General features: G+C 51.6%; 1 protein-coding gene across 15 annotated transcripts in view; it reads left to right on the top strand.

The window, feature by feature from the left end:
- Pou2f2 (POU class 2 homeobox 2) overlaps positions 1-22306 on the top strand; it is a 90228-nt gene that overhangs the window by 45294 nt on the left and 22628 nt on the right. For 2 of the 15 annotated variants that reach the window (XM_052760612.1, XM_052760619.1), the window contains exons 1-6: positions 3630-3666; positions 15058-15123; positions 15219-15253; positions 15379-15435; positions 20869-20985; positions 21212-21496. In XM_052760612.1, coding sequence (XP_052616572.1) covers positions 3639-3666; positions 15058-15123; positions 15219-15253; positions 15379-15435; positions 20869-20985; positions 21212-21496 — 588 coding nt within the window. In that variant the 5' untranslated portion in view covers positions 3630-3638. Of the gene's footprint in view, positions 1-3622; positions 3667-15057; positions 15124-15218; positions 15254-15378; positions 15436-20802; positions 20986-21211; positions 21497-22306 lie in introns of those variants that run through there. The other 13 variants (XM_052760609.1, XM_052760610.1, XM_052760614.1 and 10 more) reach the window with 11 other exon arrangements.

The raw sequence follows: 22306 nt of genomic DNA, 5'->3' as shown, positions 1-22306 counted from the left end.
ACCACCACCACCGAAGATTCTCAAGTCAGTAGATAGTAATCTTTAAAGAAGTTGTCTGATTTTTGTTGTTGTTTCTTGTTTTTTGAGACAGTGTCTCGTGTAGCCCAGGCTAGCCTTGAACTTACTATGTAGACTTTGAACTTCTGATCTTTCTTCCTCCACCTCCCAAGTGCTAGCATTACAGGCATGCACCACCACATCAATATTTTGCGAAATTTGGGGACTGAACCCAGGGCTTTGTAACATGCTAAGAAAACTCTATCTGAACCCCATGCCTAGCCCTGGAACCTGATGACTTGGGGACATTGAAGAAGCAGTAATGAGGGAACCTCACATCCAAGAGATGGAGAAATGTATAAAAGAGAAATGTATATTTAAGGGGCTGGGAGATGACCCAAGGGTTAAGAGCAGTTGCTGCTCTTGTAGAGGACCAGCATTCGGTTCCCAGCACCCACATGGCAGCTAAAACCATCTGTAACTCCAGTTCCAGGGAATCCAGCGCCCTCTTCTAACCTCCGTGGTCTCTAGGCACACACAAGGTGCATAGACAGACATGTAGACAAAACACCCATACACATAAGCTAAAGCAGATCTTTAAAAAAAAAAATCAGAAGAGCTCAGTTGAGCCCAGAAGCCAGGAGAGTGGGCACTTGGCGCTTCTGAACAGTCCAGAGCTATGGTTGAGTGTGGCTGAAAAGTATCTGGGGCAGTGAGACTAGCTACATATTCCTGCATATGTGAGTTTGTTTTCATATTTGTTTTCTGTTTTCGTACTTGTTTAGGACCCTAAATCAGTCATCCCTAATGCCCCAAAGGCTGCCCCTTGACCTGGGCTCTGCCGAAGACCAACAGGCCGAGGAATGCTACTGTTGACTCTTAGGCCTGAGTTCATGCTCTCTTCTGTCTCAACTACCAGTTCCGTGGCCTGCGCCTCCATCTCTACATCTTCCACCGGGCTAGGGGTTTGAGGGGCCTCTCTGAGCACTTGCATGCCTCAGCCCCACAGATGAGAGCATCACCTGTGGGGAGAGACCCTTTGAGTCACCGTGAAGACCAAGGCTAGGCGATAAGATGGCTAAAGGTAGCAGGAGTCCAGAGAGAGACCAGAGGACTGAGCCATGGAGAGGGTCCCCAGGGGTGGCCAGGAGGAAGAGGCCATGGCAGGGGGCCATGAGGGGTGAAGAATCTCACTCTACTGTCCCCGGTGGGCTGGCTGCTCCCCCCTACGGCTCCCTGGCGGCCCCCCGGGGGACCTCGCTCTAATAATGTATTTGATCGACTCGCCGGCCGCGTACAAGCGATTATTGTCTTGTCGGGAGTCAAACGTATCGATCCGGCGAGAAATATGAGCGGAGCAATGGGGCCCGCGTGTCAGTTACCGGCCCCGCTGGCCCTGGGGAGCCCCCTGCGTCTCCTTTAATTACCGCTCAGCCTTGAGCCCAGTCTGCCCTACCCTGTACTGCCTCCCTGCAGGCTCCCTGCACCTCAAGTGGCCCCCACTGCTCCCCAGTGCCTGTTCCTACCTGCCTTACTCATCGAGGCGCCAGCCTCTTCTATGGCAGGGAGGCCACTCCCCACACCATTCCAATCTGCCAGCACCCCCCTGTGTCATGTGCCCCAAACTCTGCCCCTTTGTTCTCACGCCTTCCTCATAGGCCCAGAGGCTCAGACTCAGCGTTCAGCATGGAAGGTGATGGGGTGGGATTTGGGGGGGGGGGACCATCTAGGCCTTCCCACCCTGTTCTCAACTGCAGACCCAGGAATGTCTCACTGGAAATGGGTGGCCTTTCTTTTCCTTGCTCACCATCTGGGGCCCAGCCGGGTGTCTATGCTTCTGATGTGCATGCTGTTGAATTGGTAAAAGGTGGACTGTGGGGGAGAGGTACCAGCTGGGTTTTAGCCCTCCAAAATGCCCTAAGCACCTCCACCACTCTGATTTCCAACCCCTCCAAACATTAATCTGAAATGAAAATGGAGCTTGCTGGGCAAATTAGACTTCAAGACAAGAATCCAGTACCCTACTGCCACCTGACTTCTGCTGGGAAGACCCTCGCGTCTAGAAATTCTGCAGCTGTGTGGTCTGCAGATGTCCTCTGAAATGGCCTTTCCGATAATGGGATGTTGTAGAGTGTAGATGCCTAGAAACTGTTTCCTCTGTGTGCAGCGTAAGAACTGAGTTCATTCCCGTCAGGCCCACCTGCTAGGTCTTGGGGTGTCCAGGTGCACGGGGCTAGGGACAGAGGGCACTCAGGTAGCTCTTTGTATCCTTCATGGCTCTGCACATGGGAGTGTGGCCAGGCCAGGGCTGTCCATATGTGTAGATGTGCCCTGTGGGTCTGTGTAAAGTAGTAGAAGGAGTATGTGTAGTGGAGGGACCTTGCTCTGGAAAGAGGGTTGGTGTCGGGGCCCTGCGGAGATTGTGTGTGTGTGTGTGTGTGTGTGTGTGTGTGTGTGTGTGTGTGTGTGTGTGTGTGTGTGTGTGTGTGTGTAGAAGGGTGAATCCAGGCGTCTGTGTGTGCACGTGTGGTTTGGGGGACCCTCCAATTTGGGGTGTAGAGTGTCCTGACTGGCCCTAATAGAGTAGTTCGGGAGATGCCAGGGCAGCTCAGCAACCTCGGACCCCAGGAGCTGAGAGGAAGAAGGGGGCAGTTGGCTCGAGCGAGCCTTTGTCTGCGCCACTGTGCGCCGGAGTCCTGCGCCTTTGTGTGACCCTCGCAGGTGTGCGCGCGGGGGCGGGGGAGGATGCGGGCTGGGAGGAAGCGGAGGGCGGGGCTCCCTCCTCCGCAGCCGGCCCCGCCCTCCAGTCCATTGGCTGGACGCTGCCGCCCTCTGGCGGGCTTCAAGAAAACTGCAGGGCTGAGAGCAGAGCGGCGGGAAGGGCCCCACAGGAAACCTCCCGACTCACGCTCGGCTCCACTGCCCAGGGTGCACGCATTTAGCCTCTGACAGACTTCTAACTGTCCCTGACTACGCCTTCGACCCTTCACCCTCACTGCCACTGCCCACGGACACTATTTCTTCTTAGTGGTGGACCAGGATGTCTTACCTGTGGCACAGGTTGCGGGCCTTGGCTGGTCCACAGAATCCTAGTGTTTTGACTTTGTTGCTTCTTGGTCCTGGGTCCCTGAGAAAGCCATTGTTCACTTCTCTGATCCTGCCTCTTCGTTTGTGAAACGAAGCACAAGATACTGGCCTGTAATGTGACACCTGTTAGGTGGGTGGTGCAGGGACAGGGACTGAGAGAGCCCTCCCCGAATAAACCCCAAATTGTGCTTGCCGTTGTTATTGTGTGGACTCACCTCTCTCAGCCCCACACTCCCTGTTCCAGATGTGTTCACCCCATGCTGGCTGTGGGACAGGAGGACTGTATAGACACCTCCTGGTGTGGCCCCCGCAACACTCAGTTCTTCCAGTCCCCTCGCTTTCCACCCCACTAACCCCCCACCCTCAAATACACTCATGATTTGGGGTCGACTGAGCCGCTGGGGTAGGTCTGTGGGCCAGGGTATTTTCCCTTCCGAAGGGGGCGGACCGACCCTGTGGTTTCCTCCTGGGGTAACTTCCGGCAGGGAGGGCTGGTCCCCAGAGAGGGCGGGGGAGATGACACAGTTGTTCCCCAGCCCTGGCTGGCGGGCAGTATGGTTCATTCCAGCATGGGGGCTCCAGGTAAGAGATGAATGCCTTCTCATGGGTGGGGAGGACAGACAGCGCATTTGGGGACGTTCTGCTGACCACTACTGCAGACCCTCCCTGCACCTCCTCTTCAGCTGCCCTCCTTGGTTTTGGGTCCTGTGCATCGGGAACGCCCCTTTCTTCCCTCCCCAGGTCTCCCTCCTCAGCTCCCCTTTGCGCTGTTTTGCATTAGGCACTGGGAGCCTCCAGTCTGTCCCCTACTGAGGGCACTGAAGACCGGAGGGAGTCAGGTGTCGGTAGCTGGACTTCATGTGGGAAACCGGTGGGCTGGGCAACTTGGACAAAGCTGCAGCAGGATTGGAAGGCCAAGCTGTGGCATTTGGGTGGTGCCATTCTCCTCTGAGCTGGTGTGTGCAAGTGTGCATATGTGTGCATGTGGAGGTGGTATTCTGAGTCCTGCATTTATCACTCTTGGGTAGCTTGTGTATAAATAGGCCAGTGTTGGGGGCTGCTGTGTATGACATTCCATGTATGGGCCTTAGCAGCGATTTCTTGCCTCACTTTATTCACCTCAGTGGTCCTTTCCTCAAGAAAGTCTTCCCTGGCCTCCCCACTACAAAATGGCACTAATCATGTCCCTGTGTCTCCTCATCCCGCTTTGACTTTCTCCATGGCGTGTGCATTCTGTGTTTGCAAATCACTGCATGCTTGCCCGGGTGAACACTACGCAGGCACCGTACCAGGTGACTTATACTTGGCGACTCATTTCGCAGAAGGTGGTCGTCTCCGTCCAGACTGAGCACGCCTCAGCGGTGTGCTGGGAACCGTAGGTGAGATGAGTGACGCCTAGCACGGTGCTGGGACGTGGCAAGGACTCACTATTTCATGCTTGCCTTTCTTGTGACTGTGAAGTTACTGCTGGGTGTGTGTCAAGTTCCTGGGTGACCACAGGCGTGAGTCTTGGCTTGGTATGTGTCCCTCCTGTATGTGGGGGCACCGCCGGGCCCCTCAACCACCTCTGCCTACTGGGCAGTTCTGTGTCAGGTGCTGCTGTTGGAAATACAATGGAGTTAGGCAGCTTCAGAGCTGCTCTGCTGGAGCTCCAGGGTCAGTGGAAAGGACAGTCCTGTGGTGGTCAGGGCTGGGGTGGCGATAAAGCAGGAATGGTAGAGCCCAGAAGATATCCAATTCAGCTATCGTGGTGGCAGGGAGGGCTTCCTGGAGGAGTTGTCTGAGCTACGATATAAATGATGGAGGTGAAAAGTAGGAAGATTACAGATTGACTTGTATGAATATTCGCCAAGGTGACTGCGTGGGTGTGTACATGTATACCTGTTCTGTGTACATACGAGGTCCGGACTCTCTACACATGCTTTACTACCGACTGGTCCTTGTTTGAGGTCAAGCGAGAACTTGTAGGTCCTGGACAAAACGTCAGACCCCCTTACTGGGGATTTCTCAAGAGTGAAAAAAAAAAAAGTGCTACCCAGGAGCTGTTATGGGTTTTCACTGTGTAACATTGACGAGAATCAATACATTGTGAGGATGTGATTAATACATTGTGTGGCCTTGGGCGGATCACTCGCCACCTGGTCTCAGGCTCTCCGTCTGTGAAGTGTCTCAGGGGTCTGCTTGGTTATCTGTCAGAGCAATCTGACTCTGGACATGAGTGTATGCATATCAGCCGTGTCTGTGCCTTTGGATTTGTGAGTGTGAAGTGTCTGTGTGCCACTCTGGATATGCGTAAACACACTTGCACGTACACGTATCTGGATGGGCTTTTTGTACACCAGCCTGTGTGGCATCTTGTCTAAGTGTGTCTTTCTGTAGGTCTTGTGGAGGGGTGGTGTGCATGATATGTGTGTGTGTGCACATGCTGATGTGAGTGTGGGCAAGTCTGTGTGGAGGTCAGAGGTCAACCTCAGATGTCAGTCCTTGCCTTCTACCTTCTTTACCACAGGCTAGCTGGTTAGCCTAGGCTACTCCTAGGTCGTCCGTCCCCCCCCCCCCCCCCCCCCCGGCTCCTCTCGCCGTCAAAGAACTGGGATTGCAAAACATACTTTGCTGCACCTGGCTCTTTGAAAATGGGGTTCTAGGGACTTGAACTCGGATCATCAGGTTTGCATGGCAGCTGCTTTACCCACTGAACCATTTCCCCATTTCTTCTGTCTGCAGAGCTCAAGGAAGGGCTGCCTTGGGATCTCAGGATGTGATAGACAGCACCAGGTCCTACAACCTATGCCATGTAAGGCGTCATGGGCCACCACTAGAAACAAACAAACAAACAAACAAACAAAAAAACAGTGCCCGGGCAGTGGCAGATGGAGGCTTGTGGCTTGCTTTGGATCGTATTGACCCTAGTCCACCAGGGCCCTTTCATGCATGCATTCATTCATTCCAGACTGAGGCTGTGAAGGGTGGTGCCCTTGATGTGCACTCCTTTCTGGGATCTGTACACACCCATGTTGGAGTGGAGTGGTCCTCTCGGGCTGCTGCTGCTGCTGCTGCTGTTGCTGCGGTGTGTGCCACTCCCCTTGTGTCTGCTACCCGAATCTCCATCCCTCCTGACGGCACAGAAGTGTTCAGTCCCTGGAGGTTACCTGGGACAGCTGTAGGGGTGGGAGGTGCGAGATGTCACTCCTGGGGAGGCGGGGGCTGGGCCAGCTGGGCCCACAGAGGTTCCCGGCAGCGCCCAACCCTGCCCATGGGGGCTCCCAGGCCATAGACTTGATGAAGGCTGTGGAGACAGAGGACCCAGGGGACAGGCCAAGTGGGGCCAGGAGGGTGAGGGGCAGCCCTCGGGCTCTCTATATTTAGCCCCATTTTCGGTAACTACTAACGAGAAGCTAGCCTAAGTCTGCTAAAAACTGGCTGGGGGAAACGCAGAGGAGAAGTGAAAGTCAGGGAGGGAGGGCGGGGGAGGGCAGAAGGGACCTAGGGTCCCAGGCCTGGGCCATTTGTCAGGGGAGTGAGGGTGAACTCAGAGCTTGGACAGCCTGGGGGTGGGTCTGGCCTGAGGGTGGTGGAATTTAAGGGACAAAGCAGCTCCGAGAGAGCCTGGTACTTTTCCCTGCCAGTTCCTGCAAAAAGTCACACATGACCAGGGATGACAGGGAGGGACAACCATAAATAGATGCAAAACTTTTCCGTGTGATTGAGACTTCAGGAGGTGCCAGGGATCTGGAGCACATTGAAATCACCTGGGGGGATTTTTAAAAATCTCTGCCAGGACTGAGGTTCTGGGTTCTACCCTAACAACACACACACTCACACACACGCACACGCACACGCACACGCACACACACACACACACACACACACACACACACACACACACACACACATACACGTATATATTTAAGAAAAAAAAAAAAATCTGGCCGGGCGGTGGTGGCGCACGCCGTTAATCCCAGCACTCGGGAGGCAGAGCCAGGCGGATCTCTGTGAGTTCGAGGCCAGCCTGGGCTACCAAGTGAGTTCCAGGAAAGGCGCAAAGCTACACAGAGAAACCCTGTCTCGAAAAACCAAAAAAAAAAAAAAAAAAAAAAAAAAATCTGGAAGCTCAGGTCACCCTACGTGCTTCTGAAACTGATGTCTGGGAGGTGACGGTAGTGGCGATTCTGCAGAGCAAGGCCAGTGATTAGGATGTCCCTGCCTGGACTGTGGCCGAGGCAGAGCCTTCATTGGCGGGCGCTCCTGATCCCCGACCCTGGGCATCATTTGACTTATGGTGAAAACGGAGCTCTCACCACGTGTCGGTTCATGCTTGTTTCTCAGCACTCAACAGGTTGATAAAAGAGGAATGTCGAAATCAAAGCCAGCCTGGTCTGCATAGTGAGTTCTAGGACAGCTCGGGCAACATAGTGAGACCCTGTCTCAACCCCCACATCTGCCCGCCCCCCCAAAATATCCCCAAAGCAAGCAAGACCTACAGCAATGCACAGCACAAAAACAAGCCGGGACCGGTGGCACAGGCTGTAATCCAAGCTACCTGGGAGGCTGAGGCAAGAGGACTGTAAGTTCAAGGCCAGCCTGGACAAATTATTGAGATCCTGTCTGGAAATAAAAAGTGAAAATCAGGGCCAGGGATGTTGGCAGGGTGCTGCCTAGCATGGGTTTGAGCCCCAACACCACGTAAACTGGGCGTTGGTGCATGCCCAGCACTCAGAACAGAGGCAGGGGAACCTAGAGTCCGGGGTCATCCTTTGAATATAGTGAGTTTTGAAGCCAATCTTTGCTCCATGAGACCCCGCCTCCAAAAGGGAGGCGCTGTGGCTGTAGCTCAGTGGTAGAGCCGAGGACTTCAGTTGAATCGGTCCATCCATCAGTGGAACCCTGTTTACCCTCTGTGGAAATAGCTTGGCCCTTGTCTTGCTTGGCGTGGAGTGCTGGGCCATGGTATGAAAGTTTAGAAAGAAGAAGGCAAACGGAATGGTGACGTTTTCCCGCAGACCACGTTCCATCCCTAGCTACCATCCCCCTCAGAGGGCAGGGTCATTTCCTTAGGTGGACAGGGTATGATGGGGAGCGCAGTCCATGCAGAGGGCCAGGGAGATAGACTGCACAGATAACGTGACACTGGGCAGAGCCTCAGAGAAGCCGGAGTTGCTGGAAGAGGAGGGAGGGGTCCCGGTAGGGGGGAGCAGAGGGAAAGGCCAGGAGGTTGGAGCTCAGGACCTGGGGTCACCATCAGCTATGATAACCCCAAGATGGAACCAGACCTGCTTTGGGGGTATTCCCAGGCTGATGAGAGAGACATGTGGGACCCAGAAGGCCACAGCCTCTGGATGGTGATGGGAGATGATGGTGCAGAGGGAACCGGGGCACAGACAACAGAGAAAGACCCCATCTCCCATCAGGACCATCAGGACGGTGGCTTCATAGAGGACACCCGATGCTGGATCCTGAAGCGTGAATGTGGAGGGCAGGTGGGCAGAGTGGGAGACACTGTTCCAGGCACAGGGATGGGTGTGCATCGAAGCCTCAAGGAAGGACTATAGAGAGGTAGTTCAGGGAACAGGGAGAAAGAGCAAGTCTGTGGGGAGAGGACCCACAGGCGACAGTCAGGACCTGCTCTGGGCTGGTGACAGTCATGGCAGGTGGCCTGGTCTATGAGAGAGAGACCTGGACAAGACACCACCTGGGACTCAGGTGCAGCCCAAGGGAAGGAACCATGGGGTGCTTGGATTGCTATAAGAAAGTGTCACAGAGCAGTTGGCTGAAGGACACTGATCTGTTCTCCTGTAATTCTGGAGGCTAGAGATCCGAGATGGGGTTTTGCCCGGGAGCCGGATCCATCCAAGGCCTGTGTCTGTGGCTTGCAGGTGACTGTATTCTCCTAATGGCCCTGCATTGCCTTCCCTCTGTGTCTCTCTGTCCCCTCTCCCCCTTTGAAACTCCCAGGAATCCTCTTGCCGTAGCTGTCTTGGTGCTGAGGTTACAGGCCATATTCCTGCTCTTAGAAACGACAGCCATCAGCTTAGATAATGTTTTACCTTATGTATTTCACGTAAGACCCTACTTTTCAAATCAGGTGTGGTGTATACCTGAAATCCAAGAACTGGAGGAGATCATGCAGGAGGATTGTGAGTTTGAGGCCGTCTGGGGCTCCCCAGTGAGCTCCTATCTTTAAAAAAAAGTTGTTGTTTTTTTTTTTAACTTGGTTTTTTTAACTTGATTGTAGCTCAGTGGATAGAGTGCCTGCCTGGCATGTATGAAGCCCTGGGTTCGATCCTCAGCCCCTCATAAAGTGTGTTGGTGCAGATAATCCCAGCGCTCGGTAGATGGTGGAAGCAGAGGGAATCGGAAGTTGAAAATCATCCTTGCCTACATATTAAGTTCAAAGTTAGCCTGGGCTACATGGCACCCTGACTCAAGGGGAAAGGAAAATTAGGGCCAGCAAGATGACTCCGAGGCAGGCCTGATGACCCGGGTTCAATCTCTGGAGTTCACATGGCGGAAGGAGAGAACCAACTCCTGCAAGTTGTCCTCCGACCTCCACTCACCTGCCATGGCACATCTGTGTACTCGTATACGTGAATAAAATTAAATATTTTGAAATGAAAAATAGTTTTTAAAAAGATTTTGTCTTAGCCGGGTGGTGGTGGCGCACGCCTTTAATCCCAGCACTCGGGAGGTAGAGGCAGGCGGATCTCTGTGAGTTCGAGGCCAGCCTGGTCTCCAAAGCGAGTTCTAGGAAAGGCACAAAGCTGCACAGAGAAACCCTGTCTCGAAAAACCAAAAACCAACCCCCCCCTAAAAAAAAAAGATTTTTGTCTTGCCAGGCAGTGATGGTGCACACCTTTAATCCCAGTATTCGGGAGTCAGAAGCAGGTAGATCTCTGTGAGTTTGAGGACAGGATAGCCAGGGCTACACAGAGTAACTCTGTGTCCAAAAAAAAAAAAAACCCAAAAAGATCCCATCTCCAAATACAGTTACATTCAGAGAAGACCAGACATGTGGCTTTGGTGGGGGGGTTGCCTCACAGCAGAGGGCAGGGGTGTGTGTGGAACTTCTGGAGTGGTGAGGTCAGAGGCTGCCCCATCTATGGGCCATAGAGGCATTTGGCAGGTGGGAGTCACAGAACCCGCCAACTGTGGCCTGTCAGGCAGATTCCTTAAGCAGGGAGAGATGTTCTCTGTGTTGAACAGTGAGGAACTGGATGCATGGTGGGGTAAGAAGAGAAGTCAAGGGTGGTGGCCATACCCTGGAAGCCAGGCTAGGGGACCTGGATATTTCTTGAGGAGAAGGAGCTAGATGGAAGGCTGCTGAGTCAGGCATTGTGTTTCAAGGATGCTACCAGTGGTAGATTCTGGATCCAGGGAGGGTTCGTTAGACGCTGCCTGGAGAAGGGCTGAGGTCTGGGTGAGTTATGACCAGCATTAGTCATTTTGCCTAACTTCTGCTTCATCTCTTGGCATCTCACTGGCACCCATTCAATGTCTGAGCACACGGCCTGGGTTCCTAGAAGGTTCTGAGCACCTATGCCCCTCTCCAGCCCTCCCCTGCCCTCCCCAGCCCTCTCCTGCCCTCCTCAGCCCTTCCCTACCCTCCCCAGTCCTCCTCTGGCCTCCCCAGCACCCCAGCCCTCCCCAGATCTCCTCTGTCTTCCCCAGCCCTCCCCTGCCCTCTTCAGCCCTCCCTAGCCCTCTTCAATCCTCCCCTGCTTTCCCCTGCCCTGCCCTCCCCAGCCCTCCCCTGCCCTGCCTTGCCCTCCCCAGCCCTCCCCAGCCTATGCCTTCATAGAAACACACAGTGGCTTGTATTTAGCTTCTGTTATGTGTGTGCATTTGTGTTTGCCCAGGAGTGAGTCCTCCTTACTTATCACATTGTGTGTGTGTGTGTGTGTGTGTGTGTGTGTGTGTGTGTGTGTGTGTGTGTGTGTGAAGGTACACATAAACCATACATGCATGTGGAGGTCAGAGGGTAACTTGTGGGAGTCAGTTCTCTCCTTCTACCATGCGGGTTCCAGGACTGAACTCAGGCTTCGTGGCAAGAACGTTTATCCTGAGCCATCTCGCCAGCTCTTCAACTTACTTTCCCAACACAGAGTCTCCCACTGGGACCTGGGCTTGTGGGTTAGGCTGGGCCTAGGCTGGGCCGGCTGACCTGCTAACCCTAGGGTTCCTCCTGTCCTGTTCCCTTCCCACGGTGCTGGAATTAAAAGCGTACCCAGCCTTTTCCGTGGGTACTGAGGGCTGAACTTGGCCTTTGTGCTCCCATAGCAAGTGTTTTACTGACCCAGTCGTCTCTCTGGTCACTTATTTTTTTGGAGGTGGCAATGACCACACCAAGGGCCATACACACAAAAGGCAGGCGCCGTCCCACTGACAGGCCAGCCCAGGCTCTATCCTTTCTGTGCTTGGTTGAAATATGGCGTTCAAGCCAGGCATGGTATGATTTACCCCTGCCATCCCAACACTCCAGAAGCTGAGGCAGGAGGAGTGCTGTAAGCTTGAGACCAGCCTGGGCTAAAAAACTCTTGCTTCAAAACAAACAAAAACAAGGGAGGGACTGAGGGTGTGGCTCAGTTGGCAGAGAGCTTTTCTAGCACGCAGAGTCCCGGGTTCCATTCTCAGCACCATGTAAGCAGAGTGTGGTGGCGCACAGTGCAATCGCAATCCTTCAGAGGTGGAAGCAGGAGGATCAAGTTCAAGATCATCATTAGCTACATAGATCATTTAAGGCCAGTCTGGGCTATGTGAGGTCCTGTCTCGAAACAAAACAAAACAAGACAAACTGGGCACGGTGGGGGCCGCACGCCTTTAATCCCAGCACTCTCTGGGAGGCAGAGGCAGGTGGATCTCTGTGAGTTCAAGGACAGCCTGGTCTGCAGAGGGAATTCAAGGACAGCCAGGGCTGCACAGAGAAACCCTGTTTTTTTTTTTTTTTTGTTTTTGTTTTTAAAGAGCATAGTTAAGTGATCAGATTTTAAGTGACAAGCATGGTGAGTTCTGAACCTATGAAGACCCTGCTGCCTCCCTCACATCTTTCCTGATAAATGCTCCTCACAGATGCTCACCCACCTGTGTGACTTTGATAGCCTGAGCTCCTAGGACAGTGGTTCTCAACCTGTGGGTCTAGACCCTTATGGGGAGTCGAATGACCCTTTGGAAGGAGTCACATACCAGATATCCTGCATATCAGATATTTACATAGTGATTCACAACAGCAGCGAAATTACAGTATGAAGTGACAACGAAGTAATTTTATGACTGGGGGTCAGCACAACATGGGGAACTGTGTTAAAGGGTCGCAGCATTAGGAAGGCAGAGGACCACTGCCCTAGAAGGCCTAAGCAGTTTGTTTTATGTTTTTGTGACTTTTTTTTTGTTTTTGTTTTGCTTTTGGTTTTTTTTTTTTTTTTTTTTTTTTGAGACAGAGTTTCTCTGTGTAACAGCCCTGGCTGTCCTGGAACCAGCTCTGTAGCCCAGGCTGGCCTTTGAACTCACAGAGATTCGCCTGCCTCTGCCTCTGGGGTGCTGGGATTAAAGGCGTGCGCCACCACCGCCCAGCTTGTTTTTGTGAGTTTTTTAAAAAATTACTTGGTATTACTGGAGCACGTGCCAAGGTGTGTGTGGAGGTCAGAGGACAACTCTCAGGAGTCAGTTTCCCCCTTTCACAGTGGGTTCCAGGCATTGAACTCAGGTCATCAGGCTGCCGTGGCAAGTCCTTTTTGTACGCTGGGCCATCACATCAGCTCCAGCTTTTGTTTGTTTTGAGATAGGGTCTCTTGTAGCCCAGGCTAGTTGCAAACTTACTATGTAGCTAAAGGTGACCTTGAGTGCCTGATCCTCTCAAGCCCTGGAGTTACCAACCTTTGTCACCACGACCAGACTGGTTTGCTGGATTTTAAGCTCTGGGTATTAGATTCAGAGCTGTATGTTTGCGCCTGTGTTTGGCCACTCTCACTCAGCCTGCAAGACTTGGTGGTGTGTCTGAAGCAGGACTTTGTTCCTTTTCACCGGTGTAGTGTACTTCATTGTATGGACATACCACATTTTGGTTATCTGGTCCGCTGATAGGCTCTTCATTTTTCTCCAATTTGGAGCTGCGATTCCAAGTCTGAACATTGGGGCCTGGGCTTTTGATGGCAAGTTACTCTTTTTCCTTTGTGTGTATGTTTGTGTGTTTTTGCTGGGAATGGATCCCAGGGCCCTGTGCATGCTAGGTGATCGCTCTACCACTGAGACACATGGTCAGAGCTTCCTCTGCTCACCAGGTACCTAGAGGTGGAGGTACTGGGTCACAGGGAGCAGCTATCTCCTCAGCTTTCCCTGGAGTGCTTGTATTATTTATGCTCACACCAGTAACACATGCACAATGCCCAACTCGGCTTTTTTTTTTTTTTTTTTGATAGTTACATATATGTGAGGGGGTCATTAGTATGTGCACATGTTCGAAAGCTTTAGATCCTCTGGAATTGGAGTTACAGGCAATTGTGAGCTACCAGATGTGGGTGCTGGGAACTGAACTCCAGTCCTCTGTAAGGACAGTACTTGCTCTGAGCCTCCAAGCCATCACCTGCCCCCTCAGCCTAGCTTTGAATTAGGACTCTCAAACATGAGTGGGTTTATAATCCTCAATTACAAAATTCCTAGAATCTTACTGTTTTTTCTTTGTGCAGAGTTCCTCTCCACACTTCAGCCTGCCCTCTGTGACCATATGAGGTGTGGAGCACACTGGAGCTGGGTGCCTTATTTGATAGGGATTTCGTGATTTTGCTGGGGCTTTTGGGTAATTGAGGAGGGGTATCGTGAGTTAGGTCTGAGACTATTAAGAGTCACAGTCATACGAAGGACTTGGAGTATGGGCTGAATATCTGAGTATGGGTTGAGGCTCAGGGAACTGAGAACGGGTGGGGCTGAAACCCTGCTCTTGCTGTGGCCCAGGCTCAGGAGGGTAGGAGTCAGGACCCTGATGAGCACAGGCTTTGAACTGTTGAAGATGAGGCCTGAGGACTGTTAGCCCAGAGGTGTCCAGATTAGAAGCAGAGCCCCTGGATTCAGGAACACCAGGGTGTGATCAGGATACCCACTGCTGCTGATGTATTCCAGTTGGCATGAAAACCCCTGGAGTCTCAGCTTCCTCCACGTGAAATGGGGTGTCTTAGTACCAGTGGCCCATGTGTCCTGTCTGGCTCTGTGCTGGGAGGTGGCAGACATGCATCTTTGATGATAGGTATCAGCACTGTGGGGACTTTGGTTCCTCTGGTGCCCGGCTCACCACCTGCTACCTTCCTTGGGTTCTGGAAACTATAGAATGCATGTAGATTTGAGAGAGCATCTGGGAGCTATAAAGTCTAGGATTGCTTTGGAGACCAGGGTCAGGGTAGAGGTGGATGGTGTTGGGGTTGGAGGGGAGTAGGGTGGGGCTGCCAGGCTTGTGACATCATGCAAGACGGAAGGCCAGTGGGAGTTATGTGGGGACCTGGGGACAGGGAAAGTGGTGGGTCAGAGGATGGCTGAATCACACCCTGAGATCTGACAGCTCCCCACTTTGGGGTTCTGGCAACCCCATCATATCTCGCTTGCCCTACTCAGAGTGGAAAACATGTCTCACTCGAAACCCGGTATGGTGGGGCTAGAGCCTCGGCCACCTGCCTGGGAGGAGGCCAGAGGTCGTACTGGCTCCTTTATGGACCTCATCGGCTCCTCCCAGACAGCTGATGCCTTCTTGTGACCATATTCCACCCCGCCCCGGTGCCTCACAGTGGTTGACACCTCCTGTACTACTTTTTGGAGGTGCCCTCTCTTGTCCTTCCAGGGGAAGGCAGAAGCCCAGAACTCTCTGAAAAATACTTCGAAGCGTCAGGGGTAGCAGTGGGGTTGGGAAGGTAGAGAGGGTGGGAGTTGGCAGAAGGACCTCAGAGTCCTCCTGGCCTCCTCTCCTTCCCTCTGTTTTCATTCCTTCTCTGTTTCCAGAAATAAGAATGTCTAAGCCCCTGGAGGCCGAAAAGCAGAGTCTGGACTCCCCATCAGAGCACACAGGTAAGTGGGGATGGGCAGAGGCAGGGAAGTGGGCAGGTGAGAATGGGACAGTGTGTAGCAATGGCTGGCAACATGACCTTTCTTTCCCTTCACAGACACCGAAAGAAATGGACCGGACATTAACCATCAGGTCAGGATGGCTCAGGCACGCTCGAGGGCAGGAAGGGAAGGAGAGAGCAGTGGTTAGTGGGGACAGCTGTCCAGAACTTTTCACGACACCATTCTCATCCCTTTGCCCCAATTCTCTCTTCACAGAACCCCCAGAATAAGGCTTCCTCATTCTCTGTGTCCCCAACTGGCCCTAGCACCAAGGTAAGCACCTGTGAGATCGTTCTGGGAAGGGAGGTGGTATGTGGGATGAAGGATATCTTCAGCATGCCCTCTGTGGACCCAGGTCCTGCAAGAGGACCCGGTGACAAGGTTCCTCCTGCCCCTTCTCACCCTTGGGTTCCCGCCCCAGGCTTGTGACTCACCCAGTCTCCTTCCCCTTCCCTAGGGGGTGGGGGTGGCCAGGGAAATCCCCCCCAGAGCCCCAGGGCGATAACAACAGGAAGCCAAGGCTCCTCCCCCATCCCGACTTCCCTGGCCGAAGGGGCCTGAAGCACCCCTGTACCCCAACACACACACACACAGCAGGGAACGGGATAAGAGAAGTTGGCAGATACAGTGTTGACACCCATGGGATGAAGGAGAGGGTGATAGAGAGGAGGGGGCTCTGTGCTAGGCACTGTGGGGTTTAGGGAGCTTCTGGGGCCCAGGCTCCGTTTAGCCTGATAGTGGTAAGGACCATAGACCAGGTTCAGACGCCTAAAAGGAGAAGCAAGAATGTGGGGGCATGGACAGAGCCCTGACCAGAGGTGGCTGAAGGACTAGGTGAGACTCAGAAGTGCTTCTCACCCAGCCCTGCATCTTTGCTCTGTGACCATGGGAAAGTCACTTCCCCTCTCTGAGCTTCTTAGTTTCCCTTTGCTAACGCTGGGGGAGGGGGGGCAGTCAGACTGGAGACAGGGCGACCTCTGAGGTCCTTTCCCTGTCCGCTCTGTCCCCAATGCTGGGAGGACAAAATACGTTGTGATCAAGTGTCTTTTATACTCTGCACTGGGGCCCAGGGCCTGCGTCAGAAGGGCCCCCCAACTCCTGAGCTGGCCTGAGCCTTAGTGTGCCTCAGCCCAGCAGTGTGTGCCCATCCATCTTTGCCATTCCCTCTGCTCCTAACAGCAGCTTTCTTTGGGAAGCCAGTGAGGGGCAGTGAAGGGTCCTCCCTCTCCTTCTCAGGCCTGGAATTTCTTCCACATTTCACCCCGCTTCTACAGCCCTGGCCTTTTCTCTCCAACTCTCTCCACCTCCTCTGCATTGGAGTTTCCCCAGCCACAACGATCCCTGTGACTCCATCCCCGATGTATCTGTGCACCGCTGTGGATTATTATTTACATAATAATTTTGTTAAGTGGCTCAATTTTAAAAAACATTTTATTATGGAAAATGTGATACAAAAATAGAAGCGTGTAGCGAAAATACCAACCCCCAGGAACCCATCAATCAGTTTCAACAATTACCAACTCATGAACAGCTTCGTTTTTCAACAGCTTGAATAAATGGGTTTTAAATGGAAATTTCATGAATGGAAAACCAGAATCACTTACCATGGAAATAAATACAATGATTATTAAATTCTACCCAGAGTCCCTCATGTGCTGAAGGGTCTAACCCCGGGGCCTCTTCTCTACCAGTTGAAAGGGAAGATTAGCCGGCATTGGTGAGATGCTTAAAATGTCATCACGGTCAATTGTATTGGGGCAAGCATTCAATGCCAGCTCTCTGGAGGCCAACGTAGGCTGCAATAGTAAGTTCCAGGCTAGTCAGAGCAACTTAGCAAGACCCTGTCTCAAAACAAAATAGGCCAGGGATGTGGCTCCATCGGGAGTGCTTGTCTAGCATGCATGATGACCCTGGGTTTGATCCCCAATACTCCATAAACCAGGTGGTGCAGTACATCCCTAAATCCTAGCACCAGGAGGTAGAGACAGGAACATCAGAAGTTCTAGGTCATCCCTGATTATCTAGAGAATTTGAGACCAGCCTGGGCTGCCTGAGACCTGCTTCAAAAACAGAAGCTGAGCATAATTGTGCATGCATTTAATCCCAGCACTTGGGAGGCAGAGGCAGGCAGATCTCTGTGAGATCAAGGCCAGCCTGGTCTACAGAGGGAGTTCCAGGACAGCCTGTCTCAAAAAACCAAAACCAAAAAGTTTTCAGTGTTTTTCAACTTCATATTAAAATACAATATATATTTACATATATATATATATATGTATATATATCTATATAAGTATATCGTTCATAATTTTCCCAGGCTATGCACGCTCCAAGAATACTGTTGAATATAATGATACATGCTTCTAATCTCAGTCCTAAAGAGGCTAAGGCAAGAAAAGTGCCCTGAGTTTGAGGCCAGCCTGGGCTACATAATGTAGCAAAACCTTGGGATTTTGTTTTTTGTTTTTTAAAAAACCAAGTAAGCAATTTAATGGAAGGTGGAGCGAGAAGGCTCAGTGGGTAGAGGTGCTTGCTGCCAATCCTGAATGACCTGAGTTCAATCCCCAGGACCCATGTGGTGGGAGGAGAGAACTAATTTCTGCAAGTTGTCCTCTCACCTACACACGTGTGTTTGGGCATGGGCACACCCATGCCAGATAAAATAAAATAAATAAAATAAAAAATATAAATATTTTTTAAAGTTGATTACGAGACCCTTTAATGTCCTTTCCAGGAAAAGTCCATATCTCCAGCTTATTATTATTTTTATTTTATTTTTTTATTTTTATTTTTTTTCGAGACAGGGTTTCTTCATGCAGTTTTGGTGCCTGTCCTGGATCTCACTCTGTAGACCAGGCTGGCCTCGAACTCACAGAGATCCACTTGCGTCTGCCTCGGAAGTGCTGGGATTAAAGGCGTGTGCCACCGCTGCTTGGCTCATAACTCCAACTTCTCATAGTGTCATTTCCTGCCTCACCCTTTTATGCCTAAAACTTCTGACACTTCTATCCCATGATCTGAGACATCAGGGTCTGTCATTTGGCCTTTCCCAAGCCTCTGTCTGTCTACTTATCTCCCTCTGCCTACCTACCAGATGTCACTCTCCTGTCAACCTGCTGCGTCTGTTTGCATAAGTCAATCTCTCTCTCGATCTGCTTTTGCAAAATGAGATGCTGAGCTGGAAGATGGTCCCTAATGTCTGGTCTGGTCCAGAAAATATCTTATCTATCCATCTGGCCATCACCCAAACAGTCCCAGGCACCCTCAGCCAGCATCCTTTCAACCCACAGTCCCCGCTGTTTGGCTTTTTTGTGGAGAAGAGGAAGAAGTCAAGGATGGCTTGACGCTGGCCTGTTTTATGTATTTACTGCAAGCTATATCTGTGTCATGGTGAGCGAGACAGGGAGAAGCTGGAGCCACCTCCAGCTCATCCACAGGCCAGGATCAGCAGCCCTCTGCTGTCTCAGCTGTGGCTCTGTTTTAGTCTCTGAAGTGAGGGACTGGTAAGAGCAGGGTGGGTCTCCAGCATGCCCTGTCCACTTTTGTCTGAATCCCCCATGGCTATCGTCTGCTTGTCTCCATAATCATATGGGTTTGTGAAGTACTAAGCTGTTTATTTTTTGAGATTAGGGTATCAATATATAGCACAGGCTGGTCCTCAAACTCACAGTCTTCCTGCCTCAGTTTCCCAAGTGCTGGGATTACAAGTACTCACATTATACCCGCTCCAGCTGGTAAGGTTTTATTGTTTTGAGTTTTTTTTCCAGAATTAAAAAAAAAATTATCTTTTTTAAAATTTATTTTTGGGTTTTTCTTTCTTTTTTTTTTTTTTTTTTTTTGGTTTTTCGAGACAGGGTTTCTCTGTGTAGCTCTAGCTGTCCTGGAACTTGCTCTGTAGACCAGGCTGGCCTCAATCTCACAGAGATCTGCCTGCCCCTGCCTCCTGAGTGCTGGGATTAAAGGCGTGCGCCACCACTGCCCGGCTAATTTTTGGGTTTTTCAAAACAGGGTTTCTCTATGCAGCCCTGGCTGTTCTGGAACTCACTCTGTAGACCAGGCTGGCCTTAAACTCAGATCTGCCTGCCTCTGCCTCCCAAGTGCTGGGATTAAAAGTATGTGCCATCACTGTCTGGCATGTATTTGATATTATAATATGATTACATCATTTTTCCCTTCCCTTTCCTTCCTCCAGACCTTCCCATATCCCCCTCCTTAGAATTTTTCAAATTCATGTCTGCTTTTCTCATTAGTTGTTATTACATCTATCTATCTATCTATCTATCTATCTATCTATCTATCTATGTATCATCTATCTATTATCTATCATCTATCTATTATCTATCTATGTATCTATCATCTATCTATCTATGACCTATCTGTCTGTCTGTCTATCTATCTATCTATCTATCTATCTATCTATCTATCTATCATCTATCTATGTATGTATCTATGTATTTATGTATCTATTATCTTTCTGGTTTTTTTTTTTTTTTTTCCGTTTTTCGAGACAGGGTTTCTCTGTGTAGCTTTGCGCCTTTCCTGGGACTCGCTTGGTAGCCCAGGCTGGCCTCGAACTCACAGAGATCCACCTGGCTCTGCCTCCCGAGTGCTGGGATTAAAGGCGTGCGCCACCACCGCCCGGCCTATTATCTTTCTATGTATGTATGTATGTGTCTATCTATGTATCTATCATCTATGTATGTATGTATGTATGTATGTATGTATGTATCTATCTATCTATCTATCTATCCATTCCTAAATACATGTGCAGCAGCCCTGGTTGGCCTGGCACTCACAGCAAGCCCCCTGCCTCTGCCTCCTCCTGAAATGCCTGGATTACAGGTGTGTACCACGATTTCTAGCCTCTAGTAGTGATTTTTTTAAACATGCAAGACCCTTCTTTTCAACAACAAAAAAATTAATTTAATTTTATGTTTGTAAGAGATTTGCATGTGTGTTTTTCTGTGCACCGTGTGCATATATGCATCATTGGTGCCCACAAGGGCCAGAAGAGGGGGCCAGATACCCCAGAACTTGAGTTACCGATCCATGGTTGTGCCGCCATGTGGGTGCTGGGAACCAAATCTTGGTCCCCTGGAAGAGCAGCCAGTGCTCTTAGCCACTGAGCCATTTCTCCAGCCTGCTCAACAAAATTTTATTCCAACGGACAAATAAGAGCTGCAGCCCTAACTCGGTGTGGTGGCACACACCTTTAATCCCAGCACTCAGGAAGCAGAGGTGGGTGGATCTCCATGAGTTCCAGGCCAGCCTGGTCTACACAGTGAGTTCCAAGACAACCAGAGCTACATAATGAGGCCCTGTCTCAAAAAACAGAAAGCAAAAAGCCACAACAACAACAACAAAGGAGTTGTACCCCAAGCTGAAGGAAAGGGGGGCATGTGCGAGTCCTAGAGACCTCCCTACGCTCCTAGCGCCGGCATTTCCCATTTTATAGGTGGGGAAAGTGACTCCTGGGAGGAGGAAGGTGCTTTCCAAAGGTGGCCTCTCCCGTAGGGAAAGGACACTGAGGTCAGAGAAGTGGCCAGAGGCCTCAAGCCGCAGCCTTGCCACTGCTCTAGCCGACTCCCCTGTGCCAGCCCAGGGCTGCCACAGCCACACGCATACCCTCTTTTTGGTTCGCAGGTGGGCATTCTCTCTGGCCTCCACTTAACATTCTGGGGTCCCGGACCCTGCCTCTCTCCTCCCCAGATCAAGGCTGAAGACCTCAGTGGTGACTCAGCCCAGGCAGCACCCCCGCCCCCCCAGCCGGCTCAGCCTCATCTGCCCCAGGCCCAACTCATGTTGACGGGCAGCCAGCTAGCTGGGGTAAGTATTTGGTAGAGGACCTGGCAGAAGGCATGCCCTCCCGTCTGCTGCAGGCCATGCAGGTGACAAGTCTCACCCAGGCCACAGACACTCTCACCCTTGCCTCTTCTCCTCCTCTGTCCTGTAAAGGATGTGTCTCCTAACGGCTTGATTCGAATACTAACCCCTTTCTGCCTTCTCTGCCCCTGCTGCCCTGCTCTCTGCCTACTCGGCCGGCCGCCCACAGCTCACAGCGCTGATGCCTGCTCAGCAGCAGCTTCTCCTTCAGCAAGCCCAGGCCCAGCTGCTGGCTGCTGCTGTGCAGCAGTCCAGTGCCGCCGCCGCCAACGCCGCTGCCGCCGCCGCAGCCGCTGCCTCCTCCACCTCCTCTGCCTCCTCCTCTGTCTCCTCCTCTGCCTCGCAGCCCCCAGCCTCCTCTGGGGGAGGTGACCTGCCACCATCACAGCCTGCCAGCCAGCCCCCAGGGACCCCTCAGCTCACCTTGTCCCAACCCATCCAGCTCACAGCACAGGTAAGGGCAGCCACCAAGCATCCTACTTGCAGTAAGGGACCTGCAGAAGCAGGGTGTGCACAAGGTGGGGATAACTGGTCCACAAGGGCCCTTCTGACACCAACCATGCGTGCGCCAGGTGGTTCTGCACCTGTGGGAAGCCTTGGGAGAGCGTGCCTTCCCATCGTACAGATGATTAAAGCAAGGCTCACAAGGAGTATCCCATATATGGGAGTGATCTTCATGGTGGGTTGAGCTACACGCTTTCTTTGCATCTTCTAAAAGCTCAACTTATAATGAAACCAGGAGTCACCACCCTTATTCCCAGGAATGGTATCTGCGTGTGCATAAAAACGAAAAGGCCGAGCTGGAGAGATGGCTGTTCTTCCAGAGGTCCTGAGTTCAATTCCCAGCACCCACATGGTGCCTCACAACCATCTATAATGAGATCTGGTGCCTTCTTTATGCAGGCAGAACTCTGTATACATAATAAATAAATAAATCTTTAAACAAACAAAACAAAAGGGCTGGGAACAAGAATTAACGCTCCGGAAATAGTGGCTGAGAGTGTAGCCCAGTTGGTAGAATGCTTGCTTGGCATTCACAAAGCCCTCAGTTCAAACTCTAGTACCTCATAAATCTAGTGTGGTGGCACACACCTGTGACCCCAGCCCTCAGGAGGTGAAAACAGACAGACAGGTCATTAATGGCCACACAGTGAGTGTGAGGACAGCCTAGGCTACATGAGACCTGTCAGTCTCAGAAAAAAAATACAAATAAACAAAACCCCTCAGAATTAGTACCCTATTTCTTGGTTCATCCCGTAAGATG

Source organism: Peromyscus californicus, unplaced genomic scaffold (genome assembly GCF_007827085.1).
Source record: "Peromyscus californicus insignis strain IS unplaced genomic scaffold, ASM782708v3 Scaffold_4__1_contigs__length_199733344, whole genome shotgun sequence".
Classification (NCBI taxonomy): Eukaryota; Metazoa; Chordata; class Mammalia; order Rodentia; family Cricetidae; genus Peromyscus; species Peromyscus californicus.
The sequence above is the reverse complement of the archived record's forward strand: the minus strand, read 5'-3'. Positions and strand labels throughout refer to the sequence as shown.